The sequence below is a fragment of the Myotis lucifugus genome, unplaced genomic scaffold, assembly GCF_000147115.1.
Source record: "Myotis lucifugus unplaced genomic scaffold, Myoluc2.0 scaffold_20, whole genome shotgun sequence".
Lineage (NCBI taxonomy): Eukaryota > Metazoa > Chordata > Mammalia > Chiroptera > Vespertilionidae > Myotis > Myotis lucifugus.
The window spans coordinates 7,329,647-7,357,459 of record NW_005871068.1 but is presented as its reverse complement, the minus strand read 5'-3'; the positions used below and the strand labels follow the sequence as shown (position 1 = coordinate 7,357,459).

The 27,813-nt window shown below is 35.9% G+C and overlaps 1 protein-coding gene across 1 annotated transcript in view; it reads right to left on the bottom strand.

Annotated features, from left to right (window-relative positions):
* IL1RAPL1 (interleukin 1 receptor accessory protein like 1) overlaps window positions 1-27,813 on the bottom strand; it is a 1,338,708-nt gene that overhangs the window by 33,029 nt on the left and 1,277,866 nt on the right. The window contains exons 7-8 of the mRNA XM_006085649.3: window positions 10,076-10,208; window positions 7,837-7,982 (exon numbers count right to left, since the gene is read on the bottom strand). Of these exons, the coding sequence (XP_006085711.1) occupies window positions 7,837-7,982; window positions 10,076-10,208 (279 nt within the window). The remainder of the gene's footprint in view (window positions 1-7,836; window positions 7,983-10,075; window positions 10,209-27,813) is intronic.

Here is a 27,813-nt window from a genome sequence, read left to right as displayed (position 1 = left end):
AGCGACCAGTGGTTCTTTTTTCCTAACAAAGATGCTGCTTGGATATTCTAGTTCACACTGAATAAAACTGAATTACTAAAATTACTAAAATGCAAAACTATGCTACATAATAAATCTCCATGCTGTACTCAAAGGTCCCAGGTTCGATTCCGGTCAAGGGCATGTACCTGGGTTGCGGGCACATCCCCAGTAGGAGATGTGCAGGAGGCGGCTGATTGATGTTTCTCTCTCATCGATGTTTCTAACTCTCTATCTCTCTCCCTTCCTCTCTGTAAAAAATCAATAAAATATATTTTTTTAAAAATCTCCATGCTGTAGTTGATAAAAAAAAAACCTACAATCAACAGACCTTTGAAAAGATATCCCAGTGTAGAGGTAAAAAATAAGTTGGAGTTAAGCTCACTTAAATCATATATTGCATGTCTAAGGAAATAGCTGACAACTTTAGTTTCCATGCCTGTAATTTTAGTGGCAATCAAATAACCATGTTGGAATGTCCATATCGAGAACCTGAATGTATAAAATCACTAGTAGTGGACAGTGTGTGCTCCTGGATTCAACATAGCCTCCTGGTGTTCTTCTTGGTGGGTTTTTTTGGCATTTAGTTAGCAAGAACAAAAGTTTGGGTCAGCTGTTTAGATGTCTTATACAATTGGAAAACAGAGAAGTAAGAAAACTGCTATAGGATAGAAGAAAATTTTGGATGCAAAATGTCTGATCTCATCCAAGGAGATAATTTGTTAAACCTGATGGCTCTGATTTGCAGATGCTGCAGCAACATAACTTAAGTTCCTTAATATTTTGGCACTGCATAAGCTGTAAAGGGGAGCAGAATATACCATCCAAAAATATGCCTTTTTGGCATAAGGATTATTTTAGGCTGATTATTTTTAAGAAACAGCAGACACAGGAAAAGCTCTGAAAATCAAGAAATTACTCTTTTATAAGAGACATTTACATTTATAAGAAAACTTTCATTTGTAAGGGTTTCTCCCTCTCTGTATCGGAAAGAGAAAAATGACTTTAAATTTCTAGAAATGCTTATCACTGGAGAAGGCAATAACTTATGTTTACATAACAACCTTACCCTCTTTGTTTACTGTGCTTTTCCTGCTAATCTCCCATAATGCACCTCTCTCCCCAACATCGTATTTGGTTTTTAGCTTGAAGGTATTTAAGGTGGTGGCTGGGGCCATTCAGAGAAGTTACTCAGTATCCCCCCGTATATAGGAGGTTTACACGTTATTGAAATTCTGTATCTTTTTTTCCTGTTAATCTGGTTTCTTATTACAGGGTGTATCTCAGCCAAGAACCTAGAAGGGTAAAGGGAAAATTATTTTGTCTCCCCCACAGCAATGACTGAATGAGTATTTCCTGGATGCCTATTCAGTTTTTAATGGGTCATTGTCTTTCTAGGGAGATGCCATCATATAGATGATGAGAAGGTTTTGATATCTAGGAAAAGTTTGGCTCTCCCATTTTCTAAAACCAGTGGTTAAATATGTTAAAGATGAGTCCTGAGAGAGGTTTAAATAGTTCTTTGGTCTTATTGTATCTCTCAGTAAATAAATGCACTAGGTAAATACTAATAAGGATAGGGGTACATATTACAAAAAAGATTCATTAGAAGAAGGGATAAGGAGTCCACCTGGTCTAAATTCATCCGGTTTTAAAACAATTCATCCTAAATGATGTGCATGTTAATTACATTACAAAAGATATTCTGAGGACTAGGGAGTTTATTGAACAACTCTAATTCCTATTGATTACTTTCTTTGGAGGGAGAAAGACTATGTGTGTGCAAGAATTAAAATGAGTTTGAGGGGGAATAGAGAAAATCTAGATGTTTATCATTATTAACTAGTGCTAGTCTCTTAGATAGATAATTTGCTAATTCCCAAACTACTTCATGATGAATGAACTGCCATATGATTGTAATCAGTGTATTGAAACATAACTATTCAGAATAGGATTAATAATGAGCATCCCCTTAATTTGACAGTTTCAGAGTCAAACATTCCCTACAAGCACAATATTAGGAATGCTTAATATCAATGAAATTTAAAAAGTAGATGATAGCCCTCACAGGTTTGGCTCAGTGGATAGAGCGTCGGCCTGCAGACTGAAGGGTCCCAGGTTTGATTCTGGTCAAGGGCATGTACCTTGGTTGTGGACACATCCCCAGTAGGGGGTGTGCAGAAGGCAGCTAATCGATGTTTCTCTCTCATCGATGTTTCTAACTCTCTATCCCCCTGCCTTCCTTTCTGTAAAAAAATCAATAAAATATTTTTAAAAAGTAGATGATAGCATTCCAAAGTATATTGGTTCTTATTTCCCATTCATTTAATGTTATCAGTGCCAGACATATAGTAGGCTCTTATAATTATCATTAACTGCATAAATAAATGAGTGAAGATCTCCTTTAGGACAGTATACTCAAACTAAAGTAAATCTATTATAAGATAAAATAGAGACTCAAAGTGAATACAATTGCTGGAAGTAAAGCTGACCAATTTAATGAAAGATAAATTAGATTTGAGGGCTTTTTTAATGAAACACATTATTGCTGCATCCTAAATTGCCCAGAATATCATGTAGTTGGAGCAGAGAAATCGTGTATTACCTGCTAATATTTTTGGGTGATAAACATGTGTCAGACATCGTGATTTGTATTGACACATATGAGTTTATTTAATCCTCAGAGCTTCTCTACATGGAAGTCATTATTATCATCATCATCACCATTATAGAAGAGAAATTTGAGGCTCTCAGAAATTAAGTAATTTGCCTAAGACAACACAGGTAGTTGGGTTTTAAACAGATAACCTTCCTCCAGAGTTCATACCCTTAAACCATTAAACTGCTTTGCTCCCAATAATAATGATGTCCACACTTTGAGGTCAGCCACAATTAGAGTATGGACCAAAACCACAGAGAACGCAGAAGAAATTTATGACTGGCTGATGGGTGCAAGAGCAGCCAGGCCTGAGGCCAGAGCCAGTCCTACTGGGTATTGTCAGGAAGGGTGAAATTTCCCCTCTGCCCCTCTTGAGTTCTTATGGATAGATTATAATAAAATTGACACAAGACCAGATTAAGAGGAGAAAAGCCAATTTAATATGTGTGCATGGGAAATGATGGTGCTCAAGATAACATAATGCTGACAGAAATGATTGAAGTGGGCACCTTTTTATATTTTTTTGACTAAGATAATAAACTTCTGAGGAATTGACAGGACAAAAAAATGTTAGTGTTCATTAGTCAGAAATCTAAGCAAGGTTTGAGCTTGGGTAGTAAATTAATAAAGAGGCAACAAGGTTTGTATATGTGAGCTTTTTGTTCTGGATTCCTTAACTCTAGTGATAAGGGTGTCTTTCTTAGCCTTCAGATGCAGGGTGGGTACTATTCACATGGGAGATTCATCTCCTGCTTTAAGAGGGGGCAGAGAAAGAGAGAGGCCAGAGTGTTCTTGCATTGGAAGTTTCTTAAGTGACTTTAATTCAAAGTAATCAATATGTCATTATGAGATATTTTGGGTTGGCCTACTCTGAACCCCAACAGTTTCCATCTGGAGAATTGCTTGTGTCAGGGAAATGGAAATTGTAAAAATGGAGGGAATTGGAAAGCTCAGGGTTTAGGAGGGAAACTGAAGGTCAGTGTTTGATGCAAGTCAAGTCAGGCCCCCGCAATTAGAAACTGAAGCAAGCGCATCTGGGGAAAATATTCAGAGACTCATATATGGAACTCAGTCATGTATGAACAATAGTGGGACAAAGTCGTGAATGTATCAACTGTGCTTTGGTTCTTTGTAAAGCAAGGGTCTAATTCTCAAGCTTGTCAGGCCAGGGACTGGAGTGAGGAATAAGGGGCAGGACAATCAAAAACTAATATAGCCCAATGGCCCTTGACTCTTCATTTTTTGTCTCTCTTTCACTGTATCTAGTTCTCTGTATAGTATGTGAAATATGTCTATATTGAATGTCTGACATAATCCTAACTGTCTAAATGCCTTTCCTGTCTGCAGAAATAAATAACTTTGAATATTCTCAAGCAAGGTTTTCTATGGTCCAATTCTCTGTAAAATTTCAGTCAGTTTTTGTGGAACTAAGCTTTTTCTATTTTTTTTCTAGATAAAAGGCTGGTCCAGAATCTAGCCCAGCTCAGGTCTAGCTGAATTATTTATTGCGGTATCCTCTTGGCATTTAGGAAGACTCATTTCATACGTGTGAATAAAATCTCCAAGAATCCATACCACCCACTGGAAGGCTCTAATGTCACTTTTATTAGATCAACAATATTGAAGAAAAAGTAACAGTGGAGGAAAAAATGCTTAGGTAACTTTGGCAAAGGTGTGCCCTGGCAAGTTCACCTGTCAGAACTGATAATTTGTGGCTTGAAAAAAATCTGTGTTCTTCAAATGCTTTAACATACCTCTCTAGGGAGGTTTTAAATAGAAAGACTTTGAAGGCCTGTATGATAAGTTAAGGGATTTATGAATCAATGGTAGTAAAATATGATTAATAGTGACAGCTTCCAGTTCCTTCTCTCAGCTTTAGTCTTGTGAGTAATACAGAAACTCATCTGATAATTTACCTAATTGCTAGCAAGACAGCAATTTGACTCTTTCAGGGACACTGTGATCGAAACCCCAAACTATTAGCTTACATGCTCTGTGCGTGCCCGAACCTTTTGAAACTTGCAGAGCTGGTGAACTTGCAGTTATGCCATACGTTAACTAACATCATCTCTTTTTTCCACAAATAGTTGGGATAGATCATTCTGATACTGTTGCAATAAACCTGGTTATGAATAAGAGGAAAGGAGCAAAGGGAAGGCCAAATTTTATAGACATGACATCTGTGCAGCTTCGCCAGGAAGCTGCAGTTTAGACGCATGCCCAGAAAAGTCTGGGTGAAATAGGGAAGGTACTTATCTGTCAGTCACACCTTGGATCAGGTCATTGGCCAGAGTAGGCTTGGCCAATGCAAGTGGGAAGATTTCAGATACTTAAGCTCCTAAACAAAGGAGTTCTCTCTCTTGCTCTCTTGGGACTCTTGTAACTCTTGTTGCAAGGGGTGTGCCCTCCTGGCTCCCCTAAATTCTTCCATATGGCCCATGGCCATGTGGATCCCACATACAATGGACTGAGGGACTGTAACTAGCCTGATGCTAAACCAGACCCAGCTCTACCATGGAACGGACACTCTGGACACTGGCCTTGCTTCTACCTCTGCTTAATCCCCAGCTGCACGTCTTCCAGGACTGGATTAAGGAAAATGGGACTTTGCCATCTGAGGGATGTAACTCTATAAAAATAAAGCTTTCTACCACATCCCATCCTCCCATGGGGTCCTCCGGAAATGCTTATCTCAGTGGTACACCATGAACTCCACTCCCACCAGCAATAGTGGAAGACCATCCACGCATTTCTCTGATAATTCCACACAAGTATAAATCTCTCAAGGGCAGGACATTGGATATGTTGTTGCCTTTGTGAATTGATGAATCAGTTGTTGTAGCTCCCTTAGAATGAAGGCACAGTGAGGGCCAGTGTGGCTCAGTGCCCGGTTGTGGGCTTGATCCCCAGTAGGGGGTGTGCAGGAGTCAGCTCATTGATGATTCTCTCTCATCACTCATGTTTCTATCTCTTTTTTTCTCTCTCTCCTTTTCTCTCTGAAATCAATACAATATTTATTTTTTAAAAAAGAAGGCACTCACTAACTTTAAGAGGGACTTTTAGAATATGTGACCTTGGAAGATTCTTTTTGGTTTCTTAATGCTTTTATCTTACTAAGAATAAAATGCTATTGGTATAAATAGAAATTTAATATAAATTTGGGGAAGATATAAACCATAGTGGAATATAAAACTATTGAAAAGTGCTCTAACATTGGCCACAATTTTCCTCTTTATCTTTAGCTAGTCAGACATTATTGTGTAAGTTTTTTTCAGTTTCCTTGATTCTTCAACCATTTATTTTTGTGGTACTGGAAGTTTTTCTAGCTATGGGCAACTTGACCTTAGGTCACACATGTTAAAAATAGCCTTGGGTATTTAACCCTTCTTGGCTGTGTGCCTGTTTATAAGAACAGAACTTTAATAGTTGTATCCTCCTTAGATACATTTCATTTTTCTTCCTCTCTCCTTAATTATAACACTTAACTGTCACTCCTGCCTTGTCCCAAAATGAAATATATGTAGTCTAAGTAAACAGATTTTTATTTGTGCCCTACATATTCTCTCTGCTACTTCCCTTATTGGGGAATAATTTTAGACTCTTTGATTAGAGCATATTGAAGAGAATGGCCAGGATGGTGAAAGTATTTTATGCACACAAAGGAAGAGTGAATAAGACTATAGAAGTTGAATCTAGGGAAGTAAAGATCCAGTATGATCATGGTGACTGTCATCAAACTTTTTAAAGGGCTGTTTTGGGAAAGATAGATTAAAAGTCTAGAACTGCGGTCAAGGGGCAGACAGTGAAATAGGGATGCTTATCTAATAGTAAGGTTTTCCAAAGACAGAATTGACTTACTTGAGAAGGAATATGATCCAGTATAAGCTATTAGATAACTTGGGATATGTGTGGAGTAGTTCAATTACATAACATTTAAGTTGTTTCCAACCCTGACAAGCAATTTCTATTCTTTTACATATATAATATATTTCTACTCTAAATTCCTCCATTGACTAAATACATATGTTGGATAGAGAAAGAAACAATCATATTGCTAAATGCTGTTTACCTTTCCCTTACATTCTCCCAAATAAGAGTATTTTAATACTGTGGTCACCTTGACAACAGAGGTGTCTGTTTTAATAGTTTTAAGTAACATTATTCAAAGGGATTCTATTGCCCAATAAACTGGGGGATATAGTCTTTAATGTTCTTTTTCTTCTCAAACCTCAAAGGGTCTAGGATTAAACATACACTTTGAATTTAAAATCATTGTAAATTTGCTGAGTAAGAGAACATCAAGTGTAATTGTTGCAAAAATTAGAGAGTTTTCACTTAGCATAATATGGAAAAATATTTCTCTCTTGTATATGAAAAATTTCACCAATTAAAAGGCATGGATCAAATTTTATAATTATTACTAATTTCAAACAATTTAATATAAATTTATATATATTTTAACCTTGTGAATAAGGCATTAGGGCTGTTGTGGGATCAGATTTAGCGAGGCAGATGCTGCAATCATCCACAACCTATCTTACTTGATCATTGTTAATAAATTATAGTTGAATAATAATTCATTAATGCACAACGAATGAATCATTATTAATCATGGGATGATATTGCACATGTAAAAGTCATCCAAAGCAGAAAAATATCAATAAGTAATACAATAGGGAATCCATAGGACATCTTTTTACACTAAAGGAATAATCCTCTATTAGGGAACACAATCTCGGATTTAAAACTACTTCAGTTATTTTTCATTGATTTGCTTCTTTCTAACACTAATAAGTTATATTTAACTAAATACTTCCTCTGTATATGCTTTATGCCTAACTCTTTAATTCTTGTCTTCTTTCATCCTTAAAACACACTGAAGAGTTGATACATATCAGCAAACTGAAGCACAGGGAAGTTAGATACCATGCCCAAGGTTATACAGTTGGTAGTAAAGCAAAGCAATAAATCCAAATTTGACTCTAGAGTCTGAGCTAGTCACCCATCTACTGTGTTATCTGCCTTGATAGACCGAATGCTAATGTGATTATTTTATTTAGAATAAATTTATGTAGAAAAACAATTTTTTTCTGGTTCCCACTTATTTCCCTCTCATTATAGGTTCAGTTGACCACTCAAGCTTAGAAGGTGATACTCACCCCGTTTGTGAAGGAGAATGCTGGCATGCCGACGTCCATTTCCATTTTCAACATAACAAGAGTAATTTCCCAAGTCACCTTCTTGTACAGAATCCACAATTAATGAGATGGAAACTTCCTGTTCCCCAAGATGCTCCTTGAGAATTCTAAAATATAAAGCAAAACGAAACAAAAAACCCCACACAAACATACACATACACGACAAAAAAAATATAGATGAATCTAAATCTGATGTGAAAATACCTACAGCATCTTTACTTCAAATTTGGCTATGGATTTATGCTATCTTAATAAAATTATATCGTGCCCTTCTCATTTCTAATGAGTATGTTTGTCTTTGTAGATGTTAATGAAGTTGCAGTTCATTATCTCTCTTAACAGGACAATTGCACTGTCATAATAAAGAGGTGAGAGAGACCTTGAAGAAAAGTTTAGGAATTGCTTTCCCTTTAAGAAGAAATCCGATGTAAAGGTGAGATAGATATTCTAATGTCTTAGGCTAGAGGACTAATTGTATACAGGTTAATCAAAAAAAGGAAGAATAGAAAAAGTTTGAGTTATTTTGACATTTCAGTTAAAACTTCCAACCTGGCCTTTTTTAAAATGATACAAATCAATTGTCTGTTTTTAAAGAAATATGAAATTATAAACATGTAGACAAAGTATTCTGATGAAGTGCTTAATTGTGACATTTAAAATTAATGGTAAATGTTCACTAATCTCACTGTCAAAGATTTTAGCAATCTTTCTGAGCAAATGGAAAATTTCAGAGTTGAAGCTCCCTTTCCCTGCTCAGAAAGTTTCAACCTCCTCTACCTTCCCATCTGTCTGGTAACTCATCTCTGCACAACACTTTCTAATGCAGAATTTAAGAATAATACCTTTCTAGAACATTCCCTGGCCACCCACAAAAAGGGAAAGGGGGAACATTAGGAGATTTGTTGTTCTTTAACGTTAGCATTTCAAAGTGTATGAGTAAATGATAAATGGCAGAGGAACACTTTAGTACATATTGGAGGATTGCCCATCTGGGCATTTCAGAACGCAGTTGGAGTATAAGATTCTTGTGTAGTTGTTGCCAGGAAAAAAATCCTAGTAGAAATAACCTTATATGATGGTTTTATGTGTTTTTATATTTTATTGAAAAACCTTTGATCAAGTTTAAAAGTCCTTGTTATTAAAAGTGTCCTCTTCCAAGAAGAGGAATCTTTGATAAAATGCTCATGTACTCCCAGAAGTTGTGACCTTTAGATGGGAGAGTGTTTACAAATGATCAGCATTTGGATTTAGTCATAACTTAATTATTATTACTATCCTTGCTTCTGTTCATTATGATTAAAAATCAGTATCTATGGTCCTGACCTGTATGGCTCAGTTGGTTGGAGCTTTGTCCCATACACCAAGAGGTGTCAGGTTTGATTCCAGGTCTGGTCACATACCCAGGTTGCAAGTTTGATCCTGGGTCGAGGCGTGTGCCAGAGGCAACTGAGGTTTCTCTCTCACATTGATGTTTCTCTCCCTCTCTCTCCTCCTCCTTTCTCTAAGATCAATAAAAAATGAGTATCTATGCCCAAGCATAATTTTAGTCATAACTGAATACCTCAATACTTAAAGGTAAATGAACAAATAAATTGTTTTTTTAAAGAGGCTTAAGAATTATGTTCTCAAATAGATGGTATTTTGAGTGTTTATTCTCTTCTCTATCATTCCCACTATATTCATATTTAGACCTTAAAGTAAGACTAAAAAGGTAATTAAAACATTTTATGTATCCTTTATCATTCCTACCAAGTGCTTTATAGTCTACTTGATGCCTCAAATATGAAAACATATAAAAGGAAATGACAGAAATTGTGTTTGGTTGAGTCCTTTTATCTTGTTAGTATTTCCTTTTAACAATTAAAAAAAGAGCTCTTACAAACAAAAGGCACAATATCACATTTTCTATATTCAACTGTATTTTGGTCTGTTTCACATTCAGTTCACTCCTCAATGAAAAACTCCTTTTTATTTCTCTTAAATTCTTTACAAATGGCATTCATGTTTTACAATTCCATAGTCTCTTAACAGTGTTTTGCCTCTTTGCCAGTATATGTTATAATGTTGTCATTATAATAGTAAAACAAAACAAAACAAAACAAAACAAAACAAAACTTCTTTCCTTTTTAGCTTACTTTCTCAACACTAACAGAGTAAATGTTAATCTTGACTGTAAGGTAAAAGAAAAAAATTATTTTACCTAATGTCACTTTCCCAAACTCGATTTTCATCCAGATCTTCAATAAACTTTTCTCCTTTCATCCAATAAATTAAAGGACTGACATCTCCACTGTACCCAAAGAAAGCTCTGCAGGTTAGATTAGCTGAGTCTCCTGTCAAGAGAAGTGATAGACATGTTATAAAACTATCTGTACACTCTTATTTTGGACAAGCTAGAAGGTAACATTTTAAACACTTTATTGATTTAATGAAAATATTTTTTAAATAGTATATTTTCAGGTATTTTCAACCTTTGTCAAATTTATGCAATGTGTGCTTGTAACAGCTTTTTATTATTTATTTTTAAAAATATCATTTTAGAGAGGAAGGAAGAGGGAAAGAGAGACAAAAACATCAATGATGAGAGAGAATCATTGATCTGCTGCCTCCTGCATGCCCCCCACGTGGAATGAGCCTGCAACCTGGGCAATGTGCCCTGTCCAGGAATTGAACCATGACCTCCTGGTTCATAGATTGATGCTCAACCCCTGAACCACAGCGACTGGGCTTAACAGCTTTTTAATGAAATGATAGTGACTCAAGAACTTGTAAATAAGACTGGTCAGTTATTTTATAGAAGGTTCTTCCATATAGGTTTGCTTGATATTTCCTTATGATTAGATTGAGGCTATAAATTATTGGGAAAGTACCACAGATGTGATGTCAGTCAGTCACTCTGTCATCTGCTCCCATAGCTCTCAGAACATACCTATATTTATCATAATACATTCCTTACAACATTTGGGCTGTTTGCAGGTCTAATCCAGCAACTAGAGTGTTCATTCCCCAAAGGGAGAAATTATATCTGTATTTACCTTTATATATTACCAGGGCACATTACCCTATCTTAAATAGAGTAGTAACTCATTAAATAATTTCAAGTCACTTAATAACATGCCTAATATCTTTCAAACTTGCATTTTCCACTGCTTACTTTTATAAAAGCTACATTAATTAAAGGTAACATGTCTGCAACTTATCTCATAGGCCAAGTCCATCTTATAAACTAGCCTTCAATATTGCATATGCAGACCTCCTCATTCAGATTTTATTTCACTTGCGGGCTGGAGCCAGTTCATACCAGCTTGTGAGAGTCCATTATTACATTTTCAGAAAATTCGGTAAGCAGGTTGTTAAACACAGTAATTATTTGAAATTAAATTATAGAAGCTTACAATTAAAATACCATATTAAAAACAAAGGCTAATAGATACTCAAAACTCCCTAATTATTTTGCTACATTATTCATCTATAGTATCCATATGGCTGAAATACTGTATAATAGTGTACTACTGCACATCTCTCCCCAGCTGCACATTTAGTGAAATTATGTTGGTAGCTTGCAATCAACCACGGTGGGAATATTGACCCATGAATTGCCAAATGCTGCAAATCAAGATATGATTTATTGTTTTTGATGATTGCCTGTAGAGAAAATGTCTCTCACTTCCTCTCTCTCTAAAAAATTAAAAAATCAATAAAACAATATTTTTAAAAAATGCCCCTAACAAACTCAATAGAGACAGAATATGCAAAACAAAAAACAACAGAGAATGTAAATCTAAAGGTCATTAATTTTAAAATCATTAAAATTTGGCTTATGAAATTTTAAAATGAGATGCAGTATGCCCAATATGAAATTGTAGGAGGTTCTATCTCAGCATATTGGGGACCTATGGCAATAGACAATTGAAGCCTGATAAATTTGAGGTTTTTTTAAGTCGATAATTTGTAGAAAATGAATGTTCTTATATTTTAGCTATAGTGAATTTGGCTTTAAATTATTTTTTAAAATCATACTCTTTAGGAGACAATGATTTTTATTATGGTTTTGCCAGCCTCAAGAATAAAACCTTGTGGCTAGCAATGGTCTATGTTATCTAAAAATCTATATCATACATGATTTGCATAGCAGCTGAATATAATATAGTAGAGATATTATTTATACTAGCAATAAAAACAAAGTATGATCAGAAATGGTTGTGAATAAATGAACCACAAAATCATATTGAGTCAGATCAAAGTTTTATGCAATATATATATATATATATATATATATATATATACACACACACACACACACACACACACACACAGAATGTTTCAAAGTCTTGGATAAAAAACTAAATATTTTGTGGCCCATTCGCAAGTTATAGTTTAGATTTAATGTTGCTGCTAATAAAAATCCAATAAGTCAAAGAATTCAAGAAAATAAATCTATATTCACTTAGAAATTTAAGTAGATAGATATTGTCAATAACTTTCCTAAAGAAGTATAAGTATGTGGATGGTCCAAAAAGTATAATGTATTGATTTTTTATGTTTTGTTTTTTTAATAAAAATTGCATATATTTAAGGTGTAAAGCATTATCATTTTATACATATAATGCTACAGTCAAGCTAATTAATATATCATCTCTTCACATGGTTACTTTTTAATTTTTTGGTGTGTGATGAGAGCACCTGGGATCTACTCTTAGCAAATTTCCAGCATTCAATACAGTGTTATTAATTATAATCATCATATTGTACATTAGATCTCTAGACTTGTTTATCACATATAATTGCAAATTTGTACCCTTTGATCAACATCTTCCTATTTCCCCAGTCTCCTAACCACTGTTCTACTCTGTCCTTCTATGTATATGAACTATTTTTAGATTCCATATGTGAGATCATGCAGTTTTTTTCTTTCTGTATCTGGCTTATTTTACTTAGCATAATATTTCCCAGATTCATCCATGTTGTTGCAAATAGTGAATAATTTGAAGGCTGAATAATATCACATTATATATACCAAAATGTCTTTGTCCATTCATCTGTCAATGAACATTTAGGTGTTTCCATATCTTGGCTATCATGAATGGCTAATAGGTATATGAAAAAATGCTTAACATCACCAATCATCTGGGAAATACAAACCAAATACATAATGAGATCTCACCTTATACCTATTAGGATGGCTATAATAAAAAAACACATAACAAATGTTGGAAAGGATGTGGAGAAAAGGGAACCCTTTTACACTGTTGGTGGTAATGTACATTGGTATAGGTAGACATTATGAAAAACAATATGACATTTCCTCAAAGAAACAAAAACAGAGCTACCATATGATCAAGTAATCCCTCTTTTGGTGTTGACTCACAGGGAATAAAATCACTACTTTGAAGAGATATCTGTGTTCACATGTTCATTGCAAAATGTATTGAAAAGCAATGATAATAATAACATGGTGTTCATCCTGCAGGCAGAGATATAGCTCTTTGGAACCAATTGTAATGAATAAAAATAGGAGCAGATTAAGTCTAGGCAATGAGTTATCAGAATTTGAATTATGATCTGGAAACAAAAGTTAATTTTATATGATACAACAAAATTGGAATTTATTAGAGTTAAATGTTATTATAAAACAGATATGCTATCTAGAAAAGTAAAAATAATTTCTTAGAATTCGAGCATTGACATAATAAGAAAATTCAAGATCAACATATTTGAATAAATAATTAGTTAAACTGCAGTAGAATGGAAAATAAAATGAAGAGAATGAACAACAGAATGACTATGAATTTTTCTTTATTGTGTTTGTTATCTAATGTGTGTCTGAGTATATTTTCAGTTAAAAAAGAAATACGATAAAATAAAACTTAACCAAGTGCCTAGAAAGGTCATTAATGGATTAATGTCCCAGATACTCAATTTGAAAATAATCATAGCCAGATTTTGATAGAAGTTACAGGGAAGGTCATTAGTATTGCATCTCCTAATTCCACCATTAACCTGCTTTTTGCAAATTTCCAGCAACTTTCATACCAGATTTTGTTTTCTTTTAAATCTTAATTGTTGAAAGTATTACAGATGTCCCTCTTTTCCCCCTATTGACCCCTTCTAGCACCCCCACCCCCACCCCAGGCCTTCACCACCCTATTGTCTCTATACATGGGTTATTCATATATGCATATAAGTTTTTTGGTTGATCTCTTATCACCCACCCACCCCCATCTTCCCTCTGAGATTCCACAGTCTCATTTAGTTTAGATGAATAGGGTTAAACATATTATTTTTGGTTGTACTTAAGCCAATGAGTCTCAAACTTATTGTCCAAAAACTTGCCCCTGCCCCCACCAGATTTTGACTCAACAAGTGTGGAAGGTTCCAAGGAATTCCATTCTTAAGATGCACTTCCAGGAGATTTTCATGCAAGTGGTTACAGTTAACTGTCTAGAACAATTTCTTTTTACCTCAGACTCTGTTTAAAGTGGAATTGGGGCTCAGAAAAGCAACATGATGGAAAAACATCCAGGCTTGGCCATTACGCTCTGAGCAAGGACAGGGAGGCTTGGAAAGAGGAAAGTGTTCATAACAATGACAGTGGTGGGTAGAGAGGTAGCTGGTGTAGATGAGACACAGGAAGTACAACTGAGTTACTGATGAGCCCATCTAAGTTCCAGTAACATATTCTCTTTCAAAAAAAATGTAGGAAAAATTTTGTATTTCAGTGGAAAACCTCTCATTTATCTATTGCACACCTTTTTGAGTTATCCAATTTTAGTCCTTTCACTGTTTAAGACAGTGATGGCGAACCTTTTTAGCTCGGCGTGTCAGCATTTTTTAAAAATATATTTTATTGATTTTTTACAGAGAGGAAGGGAGAGGGATAGAGAGTTAGAAACATCGATGAGAGAGAAACATTGATCAGCTGCCAGTAGGGGATGTGCCCACAACCAAGGTACATGCCCTTGACCGGAATCAAACCTGGAACCTTTCAGTCCGCAGGCCGATGCCCTATCCACTGAGCCAAACCAGTCAGGGCAGTGTCAGCATTTTGAAAAACCCTAACTTAACTCTGGTGCCATGTCACATATAGAAATTTTTTGATATTTGAAACCATAGTAAAACAAAGACTTATATTTTTGATATTTATTTTATATATTTAAATGCCATTTAACAAAGAAAAATGAACCAAAAAAATGAGTTCGCGTGTCACCTCTGACACGCGTGTCATAGGTTCGCCATCACTGGTTTAAGAGCTATTTTTGACTCTATAAATTGTAAGTAACTGACATGTAAATTCTCTCATGTCTTGTAGTGATTGAATTAACTTCATTCCCCCTCTGCTCTCTTAGCTCCCCACCAACGCAGGGAAAAAGCCTTTTTTTCCCTCTACTTGGAATTCATCTTGACATTTCTTTACTCTGTATAAACATGCTGTTTTGAATTTACCTTTGATTCTGTCATAATCTGCCTGCTCCCTTCATATCATATGAGCAAAATTTTTTTTAATCCTCACCCAAGGATATTTTTTCATTGCTTTTTAGAGAGAATTGAAAAGAGAGGGAAAAACAGAGAGAAATATCGATGTGAGAGAAACACATTGATTGGTTGCCTCCTGCATGAGCTGGACCCCGAGAGGAGCCTGCAACCGAGGTATGTGCCCTTGACTGAAATCGAACATGGGACCCTTCGGTCTGCAAGCCGACGCTCTATCCACTGAGCAAAACCAGACAGGGCCAAAATTTCTTTAACATGTGTCCATTCTTATATCTGTATGAAAGCAATGATTGTACATTGTTCTGAAAATTACCTGTTAACAGGAATACAACGCTTGCCTCATTGCTTATCATTACTTTTAAAATAAGCAACACACAATATTTATACATCTGTGCTATATCTCTGACATTTGTTGGATTATGGAAGGATTTTATGAACACTTTATTCCTCTTTCCTTTTTTCAGATATAAGAACAGAAATAACATTTTATCCTTATTCTGTTTAAGTCCAAATGATTTTACTTGTTATAAAAAAAAAACCTATCCATCATTTCTACCTTTGGCCCTAATTTGTTGTAACATGCAATTTCTGAGAAGGCAATCCTAACATGTGATTCAGAGAGTCAAGCACCATAGCTCTTCCTTATCCTCTTCCATTTAGATATTGAAAAAACACCTCCAGTTTCACCTCTGACACCCAAATGATAGTGCTAATACTATTTACTACACTTGACCAGAAATACGGGAAATGAGCATGAGTACTCCATAGGTTACATAGCTGAGAAAGACACATTAATTTCATTTTCCTCTCAATTTTGCTTTCCTTCAAACAATAACAGAATAATTTAAGCTATGACCTGGGCAGCTACCCACATCAAATATATCAGTTAGCCAGGCCTGGAGTCTTGAAGATAATAGCATTCTTGCTGTCTCAAGCTGATATCTGTAAAAGCTACAGTAAATTGCACTAAATGCTTCTGCTGCCTTTTTGCCAGAAAGGTGCACCATCAGCTCAATCTTACCAGGTTCCGAAGGAAGCACTCTAAAATTGATCATAAAAAAACCCCAAAACATTTGCTATCTAAAATGAGAACAATGCTTGTCATACAGCAGGATTTCAAGAAAGCTACAATGTGAAGGAGGGGAGGGGATGCTGAGAGAAAATATAATACAGTTTCCCTTCAACCATTGTATTCCAATGGGCAGTTAGTAGGTTCACTTGTGATTTAGTGCAGCCTTCTAATTAGGGATCATTTGGCCATTTCTAAAACTGCTGAGAGCAGAGATTCTCTCCACTAGAGGACACTCTCTAACTTACTGAGAAATTAAACAAAACAAAACCTCCAAAACCCTCTTTCTTAATTAAAAGAACATTTCTTCCCTAATTAAAAAGCATTATTATTCAGAAATCTTACTCATTCAAATTAGAATATAGTGAGCATTTTGTTCTTAAAGAAGATGTTGAATAGGAGGGGGATTTTAATTTCATTTGCACCATTAATCATGCATATTAAAATTACTCTCTGGTCATGGTAAAGATAAATGTTTTGCAAAAGGCTCTCCACTTAAGATAAAAGCAAAGTGGTTTACAAAACATATTTATCTTTTGTCATCAGTTACACGGAATGGCTTCTCTTCCAGAAAGCTTTATTCAGAAATGAAAAATCTCTCTTATTCTCCCCCTTCACCTCCCCTCTCCTACACACAAATAAAGCTCCCTTGTAACTTCCTCAAGATCTTTAGCTCAAATACATATCAGGACCAATGACACATAATATTTGCTAGCATCTAACCACAGAGAGTTCTTTGGAAATCAGAGGTTTATCTAAGGATTTCAAAAGAAAGGAAAGAAATGGAAGGGATAGGTTATATTAAGCTCATAGTTAAGGATGTTACCCCTGCAGGATGTAACAACCTCTGCTGAAATTTCAAGGGAACAAAATCACATAAAAACAAGACATGCACTTTTAAATCTGCTCACCACACTTCAGCTTAGTGTCAGATTTCTTTATGAAAATGTATTTCAGACTATCTTACAACACATTTCTTTAGTTTCTTTATAATTTATCATTATTGTTTAAAGTATTACAGATGTCCCTTTTCCCCCCCATTGACCCCTCTCTTCCTCAGTCCTTCCCCTCCCCAAGCCTTCATTCCACTATTGTCTGTGTCCATGGGTTATGTAGACAGGCATATAAGTTCTTTGACTGACCCCTTCCCTCCCCTCCTTCTCTCTGATGATCCTCAGTCTGTTGCATGCTTCCGTGATTCTGTATCTATTTTGTTTGTCTGTTTATTTTGCTCATTAGATTCCACATATATGAGATCATGTGATGTTTGTCTTTCTCTGACTTACTTATTTCATTTAGTGTAATACTCTCCAGGTCCCTCCATGCTGTCTCAAAGGGTAAGATAGTCTTCTTTTTTATAGCTGCATAGTATCCCATTGTGTAAATGTATCACAGTTTTTTTTATCCATTCATCTACTGTTGGGCACTTGGGTGTTTCCAGATCTTAGCTATTGTAAATAACACAGTTATGAACATAGGGGTGCATATATTCTTTCTGATTGGTATATCAGGCTTCTTGGGCGATATTCCTGGAAGTGGGATCACTGGATCAAATGGCAGTTCCATTTTTAAATTTTTGAGGGAACTCCACACTGTTTTCCATAGTGGCTGTAACAGCTTGCATTCCCACCAGCAGAGTACTAGGGTTCCTTTTTCTCCACATAATCACCCCATCAGTCTAGGCTTCCCTCTACTAGTCTATTAAATGAGGAGAAATATACTTCTAATTTATTGAAGACATTGTATTTTGGGGTAATTCTGTTACCCAGCTTAGGCTGTACCCAACTAGTACCTCTAGAATGTTCTTAAAATATATATATTTTGCTGAAACCGGTTTGGCTCAGTGGATAGAGCGTCGGCCTGCGGACTGAAAGGTCCCAGGTTTGATTCTGGTCAAGGTCATGTACCTGGGTTGCGGGCACATCCCCAGTGGGAGATGTGCAGGAGGCAGCTGATCGATGTTTCTCTCTCATCGATGTTTCTAACTCTCTATCTCTCTCCCTTCCTCTTTGTAAAAAATCAATAAAATATATTTAAAAATATATATATATATATTTTATTCATTTCAGAGAGGAAGGGAAAGGGATAGAGAGATGGAAACATCAATGATGAGGGAGAATCATTGATTGGTTGCCTCCTGCAAGCCTCCTACTGGGGATCGAGCCCACACCCCAGGCATGTGCCCTGACTGGGAATCAAACTGTGACCTCCTGGTTCATAGATCGATGCTCAACCACTGAACCATGCCAGCTGGGCTATAATGTAATTTTCCATCTTGTCTCCCAGGTTGCAATGTGGCAGTATAAAATTAGTAATGTAGACAAGAACCGCATTTATCTCTTGCTAATACTCTAATCATTTCCCACAGTACCTATGTACAAAATGCAGAAGCTGGAAAATAAAAATCTGATCCTTGAGAAGGAAAGTATGAAATTAGGAATGAGTTTCCTTTTAAGAAAAACTTTAATTTGAAGAAAACTATAAGGCATTTACTTAGGTCTCGGTTTATTTAAGGGTAATACAGTCAATAACATCTGTTCTAAAAACATAGATACCTGTGGCTTAAAAAAGAATATATATTTTTAATATATATATATGTGAGGAAAGGAGAAAGAGAGAGAGAGATAGAAACACCAATGATGAGAGAGAATCCTTGATCGGCTGCCTCCTGCATGCTCCCTACTGGGGATAGAGCCCGCAACCCGGGCATGTGTCCTTCACTGGAATCAAACCCGGGACCCTTCAGTCCACAGGCCGACGCTCTATCCAATGAGCCAAACCAGCCAGGGCAATAATATGTTTTTCGTTCTTTCTTACATGGGCTGGTCGTGCTAAAATGAAAGGTCAAGTTCAAGTTACCTTTTGCTATATCTGTGCAAATGAATAAGAGACCTCCCCTTAAGTTTCCTAACACTCAAGGTCTTAAAAGATAACTTAGAAATGTACAAAGCCTGCTTTTAAAAAATATATATTTTATTGATTTTTTACAGAGAAGAAGGGAGAGGAATAGAGAGTTAGAAACATCGATCAGCTGCCTCCTGCACACTCCCTACTGGGGATGTGCCCGCAACCAAGGTACATGCCCTTGACCGGAATCGAACCTGGGACTCTTGAGTCCTCAGGCTGACGCTCTATCTACTGAGCCAAACCGGTTAGGGCAAGCCTGCTTTTCTTATGTTTTAAGATATGGAACCCATAATCCTTAGGTTTATGTGGCTTTTAAGGTTAATAAAATTTTCTTTAGGAGTTTCATAAGCTTATAAAACATGGAGGGTGGAGCACAGAATGATAACTCATGCACGATTATTCAAAATGTCCATGAACAATCAGTGAACTCATTGTTTTGTGTTTTATTCATTCCTGTCTAGAAGGGCTTTCCTTGGTCAGCATTATATTAAAAATACTCAGTATAACTGCTGGTGTTTCATACGTTGGTTTACTCTGCTTGTCTTCTCTCCATAGAGGTTTAGTAAAATACTTCTGACAGCTTCTGAGCCTAAAATACACTATGGAGCTTGTTCGGTTTGAACTGCCATGGAAGCAGTTTGAAAAATTGAAGTTCAAAATGAAAGGGGATTTTCTGTGCTGAGTTAATCACAAAAATTTTCAGAAGTTGATAACATTCATAAATATTTATAGTATTTAAAAATTTTACTGCTATTTTCCTTTCCTGTGTATGACCAGAGTTACTTCTCTCAGTTCTTTTCATTCTTGTAAAAGACACAGTATTTCTCTTTGGAACCTGTATCCAGCCTCCTTCTCAGTCTATTCCACTATTGGTGTCCTTAAAAATCACTTGAAAGTAACCCTGCTCTTCTAACTTTCATCCCTTTTTCCTGATCATAGAACCTCAGGTTCAAGAGACATTTATCCCCATGCTTAAAAGTATTTTATTATTTCTACACCTGAAATTTCTTGAGAAGCTATGACATTCTTCTTAATGTTTCCTTCTTTTGGGGGTTCCTATCTCACTTTCTATAACTTTATTCTCCCTCATGGTGTTAGCTTTACTCCCTGCCTTTACACTAAAGCAGGACCTTATTAAAACACACACACACACACACACACACACACACACACACACCCCAGTACTACCCACACTGGTTATTCTTCTGTGAGTTATTGGGAGATTTTCACAGGGTTTTAAATCACAACTGTCTTATGCTGGGCTTATGAGACACCTATCTGGAAGGTTTATAACTCTCAACATGTCTTCAATAAAAGAGATTGTAAACTAGCATCTGAGACTTGTCGGCGTCCAATAAAAGTTATTGCTTGAGAATAGCATTACAGCTTTCTTACCTAAAGACTGTGTATGATTTTCTGAAGTCTATTTGTGTGCCTGTCACTATCATTCTGTGATTAAAAACAAACTTATCTATAATAATAAAAGCGTAATATGCTAATTAGACCAGACGTCCTTCCGGACGTCCTTCTGGGACGAAGCTCACACTGCAACCACGGGATCGAGGCAGCCGCCTCGGCTGTGAGGGAGGGATCGAGGCCACTGTGGCTATGAAGGCCTACTCTTGCATGAATTTCATGCGTGGAGCCTCTGGTGTTCTAATATTAGCAACTGAGTGAAAAGTTGTAGAAGTAAATTAAAATAACTCAGTGTTTGCCCGACTTTCGTGGCTCAGTGGTTGAGCATCAACCTATGAACCAGGGGGTCATGGTTCGATTCCAGGTCAGGGCACATGCCCAGGTTGCTGGCTTGATCCCTAGTGGGGTGTGTGCAGGAGGCAGCCAATCAATGATTCTCTCTCATCATTGATGTTTCTGTCTCTATCTCCATCTCCATTCCTCTCGGAAATCAATAAAAAAATATTAAAAAAATAACCGAGTCTTTCTGTCTTCAGGAAAATGACCACTTGTATAATTTCACAGAAATAAAAACTTTCTCCAACATATTTGTGACTCGTTCACATTATTGGTGTTCTATCTCTAGTTATTATATGAGCAAACTTGCTTTTCCCTCCAACATTTGAATCTCCTGGGGAAAGTCCTTTAGTATATTTAAATGATTTAGGTAAAATGTAGCAATTAGTTTTAAATCTTTTCTAGGAAAGCCTGGAAACTTTGACACAGCCCAAGATAGAAGAAATAATAAAACCATTTGTTCATATTTGGACAATGTTTTAGAACACATTAACTTCTTGGAGCTAGCTTTTGAAATACCTTGTATTGAAAATTAATGGCAAGTTTTGCTGATAGGCTGTGAGTCTTGAATCAAAGACCATTTGGGATTAATAAAAATACTCATTGATCTGATTAACTTGATCAAATGTGATACTTTCATTTCCATAACCAGGCCTTCCATATAATAAAAATAGTTATAGCAAAAATTAAGAGAAAATTAATAAAGCTATTAAACCTAACCAGATTCTTGTGAGCAGAAAAATCATAATTCTGCAACATTTCTTAATTAGTACTTTTTCTACCATTATTTATTCAAAAGGTATGCTTTGAAATAGGAGAGAAAACCCTAAGATTTCATGGATGAAGCTTTAAAGTATTTTCTACAATCTTTTAAAAAAATATATTTTATTGATTTTTTTACAGAGAGGAAGGGAGAGGGATAGAGAGTTAGAAACATCGATCAGCTGCCTCCTGCACACCCCCTTCTGGGGATGTGCCCACAACCAAGGTACATGCCCTTGACTGGAATCGAACCTGGGACCCTTCAGTCCCCAAGCCGATGCTCTATCCACTGAGCCAAACTAGTCAGGGCTCTACAATCTTGATTACTCCTTGCTTATCTTTATTTTTGTGTTTATTTTCAGAAATTGATGCAATGTAAAAATATTGCTTTTATTATTTATAAAAAAAACTTTAATTATAGCATTAAAATGTCACAATATATTCCACTTCAAGGTAGCACAGCAGATAATACACCATCTTCCTCTACTATCTCTTATCTCCAACAGTCTATAGTCAATGAAGGCCCTTGGAGAAACAACTCTCCCTCAGTCAAGATCAATTATGTGACTCCATTAAAAATGCTGAGAAAAGTGCAGTTATATAGACTATAAATTAATGATACTTCTTGGAAGCAGAAAATTAACAACATAAATATTAGAAGAGATATCTTTCTCATCCATAGTTAGGGACTGTGGATTTCCCCAACACAAATGAAAATTTTAAATCTGCTTTGTTGAATTTGTGTTTATTTTTAGACTACTTCCCTCTTTCTATCCACATCTTACTCCAAAACCAGGGGTTTGGTACAGTATGAATGAAACCCTTCCACTTTTTTTTAAAAAAAAGTTTTTATTTATTTCAGAGAGGAAGGGAGAGGAAGAGAGAGATAGAAACATCAATGATGAGAGAGAACCATTGATCAGCTGCCTCTTGCACTGGGGATGGAGCCTGCAACCTGGGCATGTACCCTGACAAGAAATCAAACCTTGACCTCCTGGTTCATAGGTCAACACTCAACCACTGAGCCAAGCTGGCCAGGCTAACCCTTTCACTTTTTCATAACAATACATAAGGTTAAACCTGTAGCAATACTTTCTCTTTTTGGAGATCCTAAGAAGAGGTATGAAATGTATTTATTTAAGCCAACACTGTCACTTCCATTTGTTCCACCACTCTCTTAAAATTTTTCAGAGAGTCTTCTCTTTTCATTGTAATAACCAAGACAATTCATCTTAGAAAAATATTGCCCCCCCCAAAAAAGGTGGAAAATGTACATTTCCTTTCAATATTAGGAATCACTGTTTAGAATGCAAGATAGTAGAGAGGTAAATTGAATAAATTCATTATTTCCTAGTCCCCTTGTTTACCTGATTTGAATGCATGCATGTGAACAATGTTTTTGGAAATGTGAGACTAAACAAACTGATTTATGGTCCCATCCTCCAATTTCTACATCATTTCCTTCATTTATCTTCCAAGTGCTAGTACATTCATGAAGCACCATGATTACCCAGACCCCTTACTCTAGCACCCACCAAAGCTTGCCATCTTTGAGAATGCATATTGTGATAGCTTTGTAATGCACTGATTTGGCTAGGCTGAACTAAATCTCCCAGAATTCCATTTTCTCATGAATCCAGTTAGAGAAGACTACAAGAGATTCTTTCACACTATTAGGAGAATGGAAGGGAGGCAGCAGGTATTTATGTGTGTATATGCGTGCACACATGTGTACGCACATTATTGCTGATATGATATGCTCCCTCACTTTGTTGACATGAAGTAGCAGTGGGAACTGAAATTGCTCTTTTCGCCTGGATCTTCCATCAGTGTCTCTGGCTCCTTGGCCAGAGATATGTGTGTTTAGCTCTGTGATGAGAGGCCCTGCTAATTCTTGATGCTAAGATCAGAGGGAATAAGAACTGACATGCATTTTAGTATCCTAGTTGAGTTCAAGCCTGTTCATGACCTTCCCACCTGTCTGCTTTGTGGATTGCAAGCCCAGCTCATGTTCGTAGGGTTCTATCCTGCTCATTATCTTCCATTCCAGACTGCCTGCCCGTGAACTTGCATGTGAGTTACAATTTCACAGGAAGGTATTGGAAGATTCATGATTCTTTCAGGTATAGATATATCTATACATATATTGTCTACTTGGGTTAACAGAAATAAATTTAAAAAAAACTAGAGTAACTTTTCAAAACAAACATAACTATTTTACTGGGACTTCTGAAGAAAAAAACACACACACACACAAAAAAACCACACAAACAAACAACAAAAAAACAAACAAAAACAAAGAATGGAAACATTGATGATTTATCTGACTACCATAAAATAGCAAAAAGTTTAAATAAAATAAGCTATTAATTTTCAGATATTAAGATACTTGTGAGGTTTTAGCATAATGTTTAAATTTAATTTAATAAATCATTTTAAAAATTGTTTTAATGTGTTAAAAATGTGAAAACCACTTCTGTGTTAAAATTACTGGTCATGTCATCTGAAATTTCAACCATTCTGTCACCAGTTAATAGATTTATTATAGATTTTTAGGAAAATTAAATAAATTTACAAATCTCTGAATAATAAATGGTCTACCAAGTTGTGGGAAAGATAAAAAAGAATGAAAAAATAGCCACTTCCCTCAAAATGTGCCTATTCTGAAAACAAAATGCAATTCCATAATGGAGAATAATGTAAAATAAAAGCAAGATATAGTCACAATAGAATATTGATGAAAAATTATCACAGTAGCTAGAAATACATACCTGAGACAAGAAATTTGACACTGAATTCATTGTGATTATGGTTTCCCCTATGTTCCAGAGTACACAGGGCCATTGGGGCAATATCCCTAACTTCTTTTTTTTGAGTTTTCTAATATTTATTTTTATTTTTTAATAATTATTTATTGTTGAAAGTATTATATATGTCCTCTGCCCCCATTGACTCTCTCCAGCACACCTCCAACCCCCACCCCAGGCCTTCAGCACCCTATTGTCTGTGTCCATGGGTTATGCATATATGCATACAAGGTGTTTGGTTGATTACCTCCCACCCATTCACCCTCCCCCGCCTTTCCTCTGAGATTCTGCACTATGTTCCATGCTTTCATGTCTCTGGATCCACTCTGTTCATCAGTTTATTTTGTTACTTAGATTCCACATATGAGTGCAATCATGTGATACTTGTTTTTCTCAGACTAGCTTATTTCACTTAGCATGATACTCTCCAGGTCCCTCCATGCTGTCTCAAAGGGTAAGAGATTCTTCTTTTTTACTGCTGCATAGTATTCTATGGCATAAATATACCACAGCTTTTTTATCCACTCAACTACTGATGGGCACTTGGGCTGCTTCCAGATCTTAGCTATCGTAGTTGTGCTGCTATGAACATAGGGGTGCATACATTCTTTCTGATTGGTGCTTCAGTTTTCTTAGGATATATTCCAAGAAGTGGGCTCAATGGGTCAAATGACAGTTTTCCATATTTAATTTTTTGAGGAAACTCCATACTGTTTTCCACAGTGCTTACACCAGTCTGCATTCCCACCAGGAGTGCACTAGGTTGCCTTTTTCTCCACATCCTCACCAGCACTTGTCATTTGTTGATTTGTTGATGGTAGCCATTCTGACAGGTGTGAGGTGGCACCTCATTGTCATCTTAATTTGCATCTCTCTGATGATCAATGACTGAGCATTTTTTCATATGTCTCTTGGCATCTGTATGTCTTCTTTGGAGAAGTGTCTATTTAGGTCCTTTGCCCATTTTAAAATTGGATTGTCTTCCTTTTGTTAAGTTGTATGAGTTCCTTATATATTTTGGATATTAACCCGTTATCAGATATATCATTGCCAAATATGTTCTCCCATACAATGGACTCTTTTTTCATTTTGTTAATGGTTTCTTTTGCTGTGCAGAAGCTTTTTATTTTGATGTAGTCCCATTTGTTTATTTTCTCCTTAGTTTCCTTTGCCTTAGGAGATGTATCTGTAAACATATTGCTAAGAGTGATGTCTGAGATTTTGCTGCCTATGGTTTCTTCTAGGATTTTTATGGTTTCATACTTACATTTCAATCTTTTATCCAGTTTGAGTTTATTATTGTGTATGGTGTAAGTTGGTGGTCTAGTTTCATTTTTTGCATGTATCTGCCCAATTTTCCCAACACCATTTATTGAAGAGATAGAGGAAGATATAAACAAGTGGAAGAATATACTGTGCTCATTGATTGGTAGAATCAACAACATTAAAATGTCCATACTACCCAAGGCAATCTACAGATTCAATGCAATACCTATTAAAATTCCAATGGCATATTTCACAGAGCTAGAACAAATACTCCAAAAATTTATATAGAATTAAAAAAGACCCCGAATAGCTGCAGCAATTTTGAGAAGGAAGAACAAAGTTGGAGGAATCACAATACCAGACTTCAAGTTATACTACAAAGCCACCGTAATCAAAACTGCCTGGTACTGGCACAAGACCAGGCATATAGATCAATAGAACAGAACATAGACCCCAGAAATCAATCCAAGCCATTGCGCTCAATTAATATTTGACAAAGGAGGCAAGAGCATACAACAGAGTCACAACCTCTTTTTTAAATGTAATGTCTGCCAACTAATTAAACCCAGGTTGATGCATTAATCAGCAATTAATTGGTTGGCAGAAGCATGTGGATGTGGATTACAGAGGGGAATCCCTCTGGCTTTGTCTATTAATGGAAAGCAATATGTGAAATCAGAAGAGATACAAGGAATCTTTGGAAATTTGTCCCTTCGAGATTACAAAATCAGTATACCTGGGTACTTTACGAATGTGGTAATATTTTCCCCAAATGTTTTCACTTTGCATTTTTCAGCATACACCATGGAACTTTCTTTAAATATGTATTTTGCTTATATAAATATATTGTATTATATGTATTAAAAGTATCTATATCTATATAACTATATTTATATCATCTATATCTATATCCTCTATATGTATGTATGTATCTAATTAGATATCTATCTATAATATAGGGGGAATATTCAACCTGAAACCTTAAGCCGATCTTAAATGTCAAGGTGGTTTAAGGCAATGAGGCATGGTGTCTCCAGTTAACAGTCACCTCTATAAAAATGCACATTCAGATTCTCTAAAAACATGCCATGTAGGCTGAACAAAGCAGGCCTCCAGGCTGATTTCAGTGCTCCAGTTACAAATTTGCAATTCCTATCCTAAAGCATAAATGTGGTTGAAACCCAGATCCCTGAGTCAACTAGATCTACGTCCAAATAGGACTTTATCATTTATTATCTCTTTGACCTTAAGCAATTTATGTCATTTAACTTCTTTAATATTTTCATTTTCTCATTTGCAAGACTGAATATCAAAATACTTAACTCCTAGGTTTATTATGAGGATTAAATGTATGAACAAGGTATCGAAAAGACTGCGCATATTGCACATTAGAAGAGGGAGTGATGGCTTAAGAAATAGTGGGCATTAGTACTAGTAAAAGTAATACATAGTCTTAACAAATAAAGTGCCTACTAGGTACCAAGCTAAAAAGTATCTCTTGATAATACAGAACTAGCCTTCTGCAAACAAAAGTCATCATACTTAATTTTCACCCATCACGTTAACTTTTAACACACTCAAAGTTTCCAGGCTTTTAAAAAATATCTTCACTTAGTATATGTTTTCTATTGATTTTAGAGAGAGGAAGGGGGAGAAAGAGAGAGAGAGAGAGAGAGAGAGAGAGAGAGAGAGAGAGAGACATTGATGTGAGAAACATTGATTAGTAACTCCCTTACCCAACTGCCCAACTAGAGATTAAACCAGCAACCTAGATATGTGCCCTGACTGGAATTGAACCCAAAACCTTTCAGTGTATGGGACAATGCTCCAACCAACTGAGCCACACAGGCCAGGGCCAGGCTTTTTGACTTAAGAGATTGCATC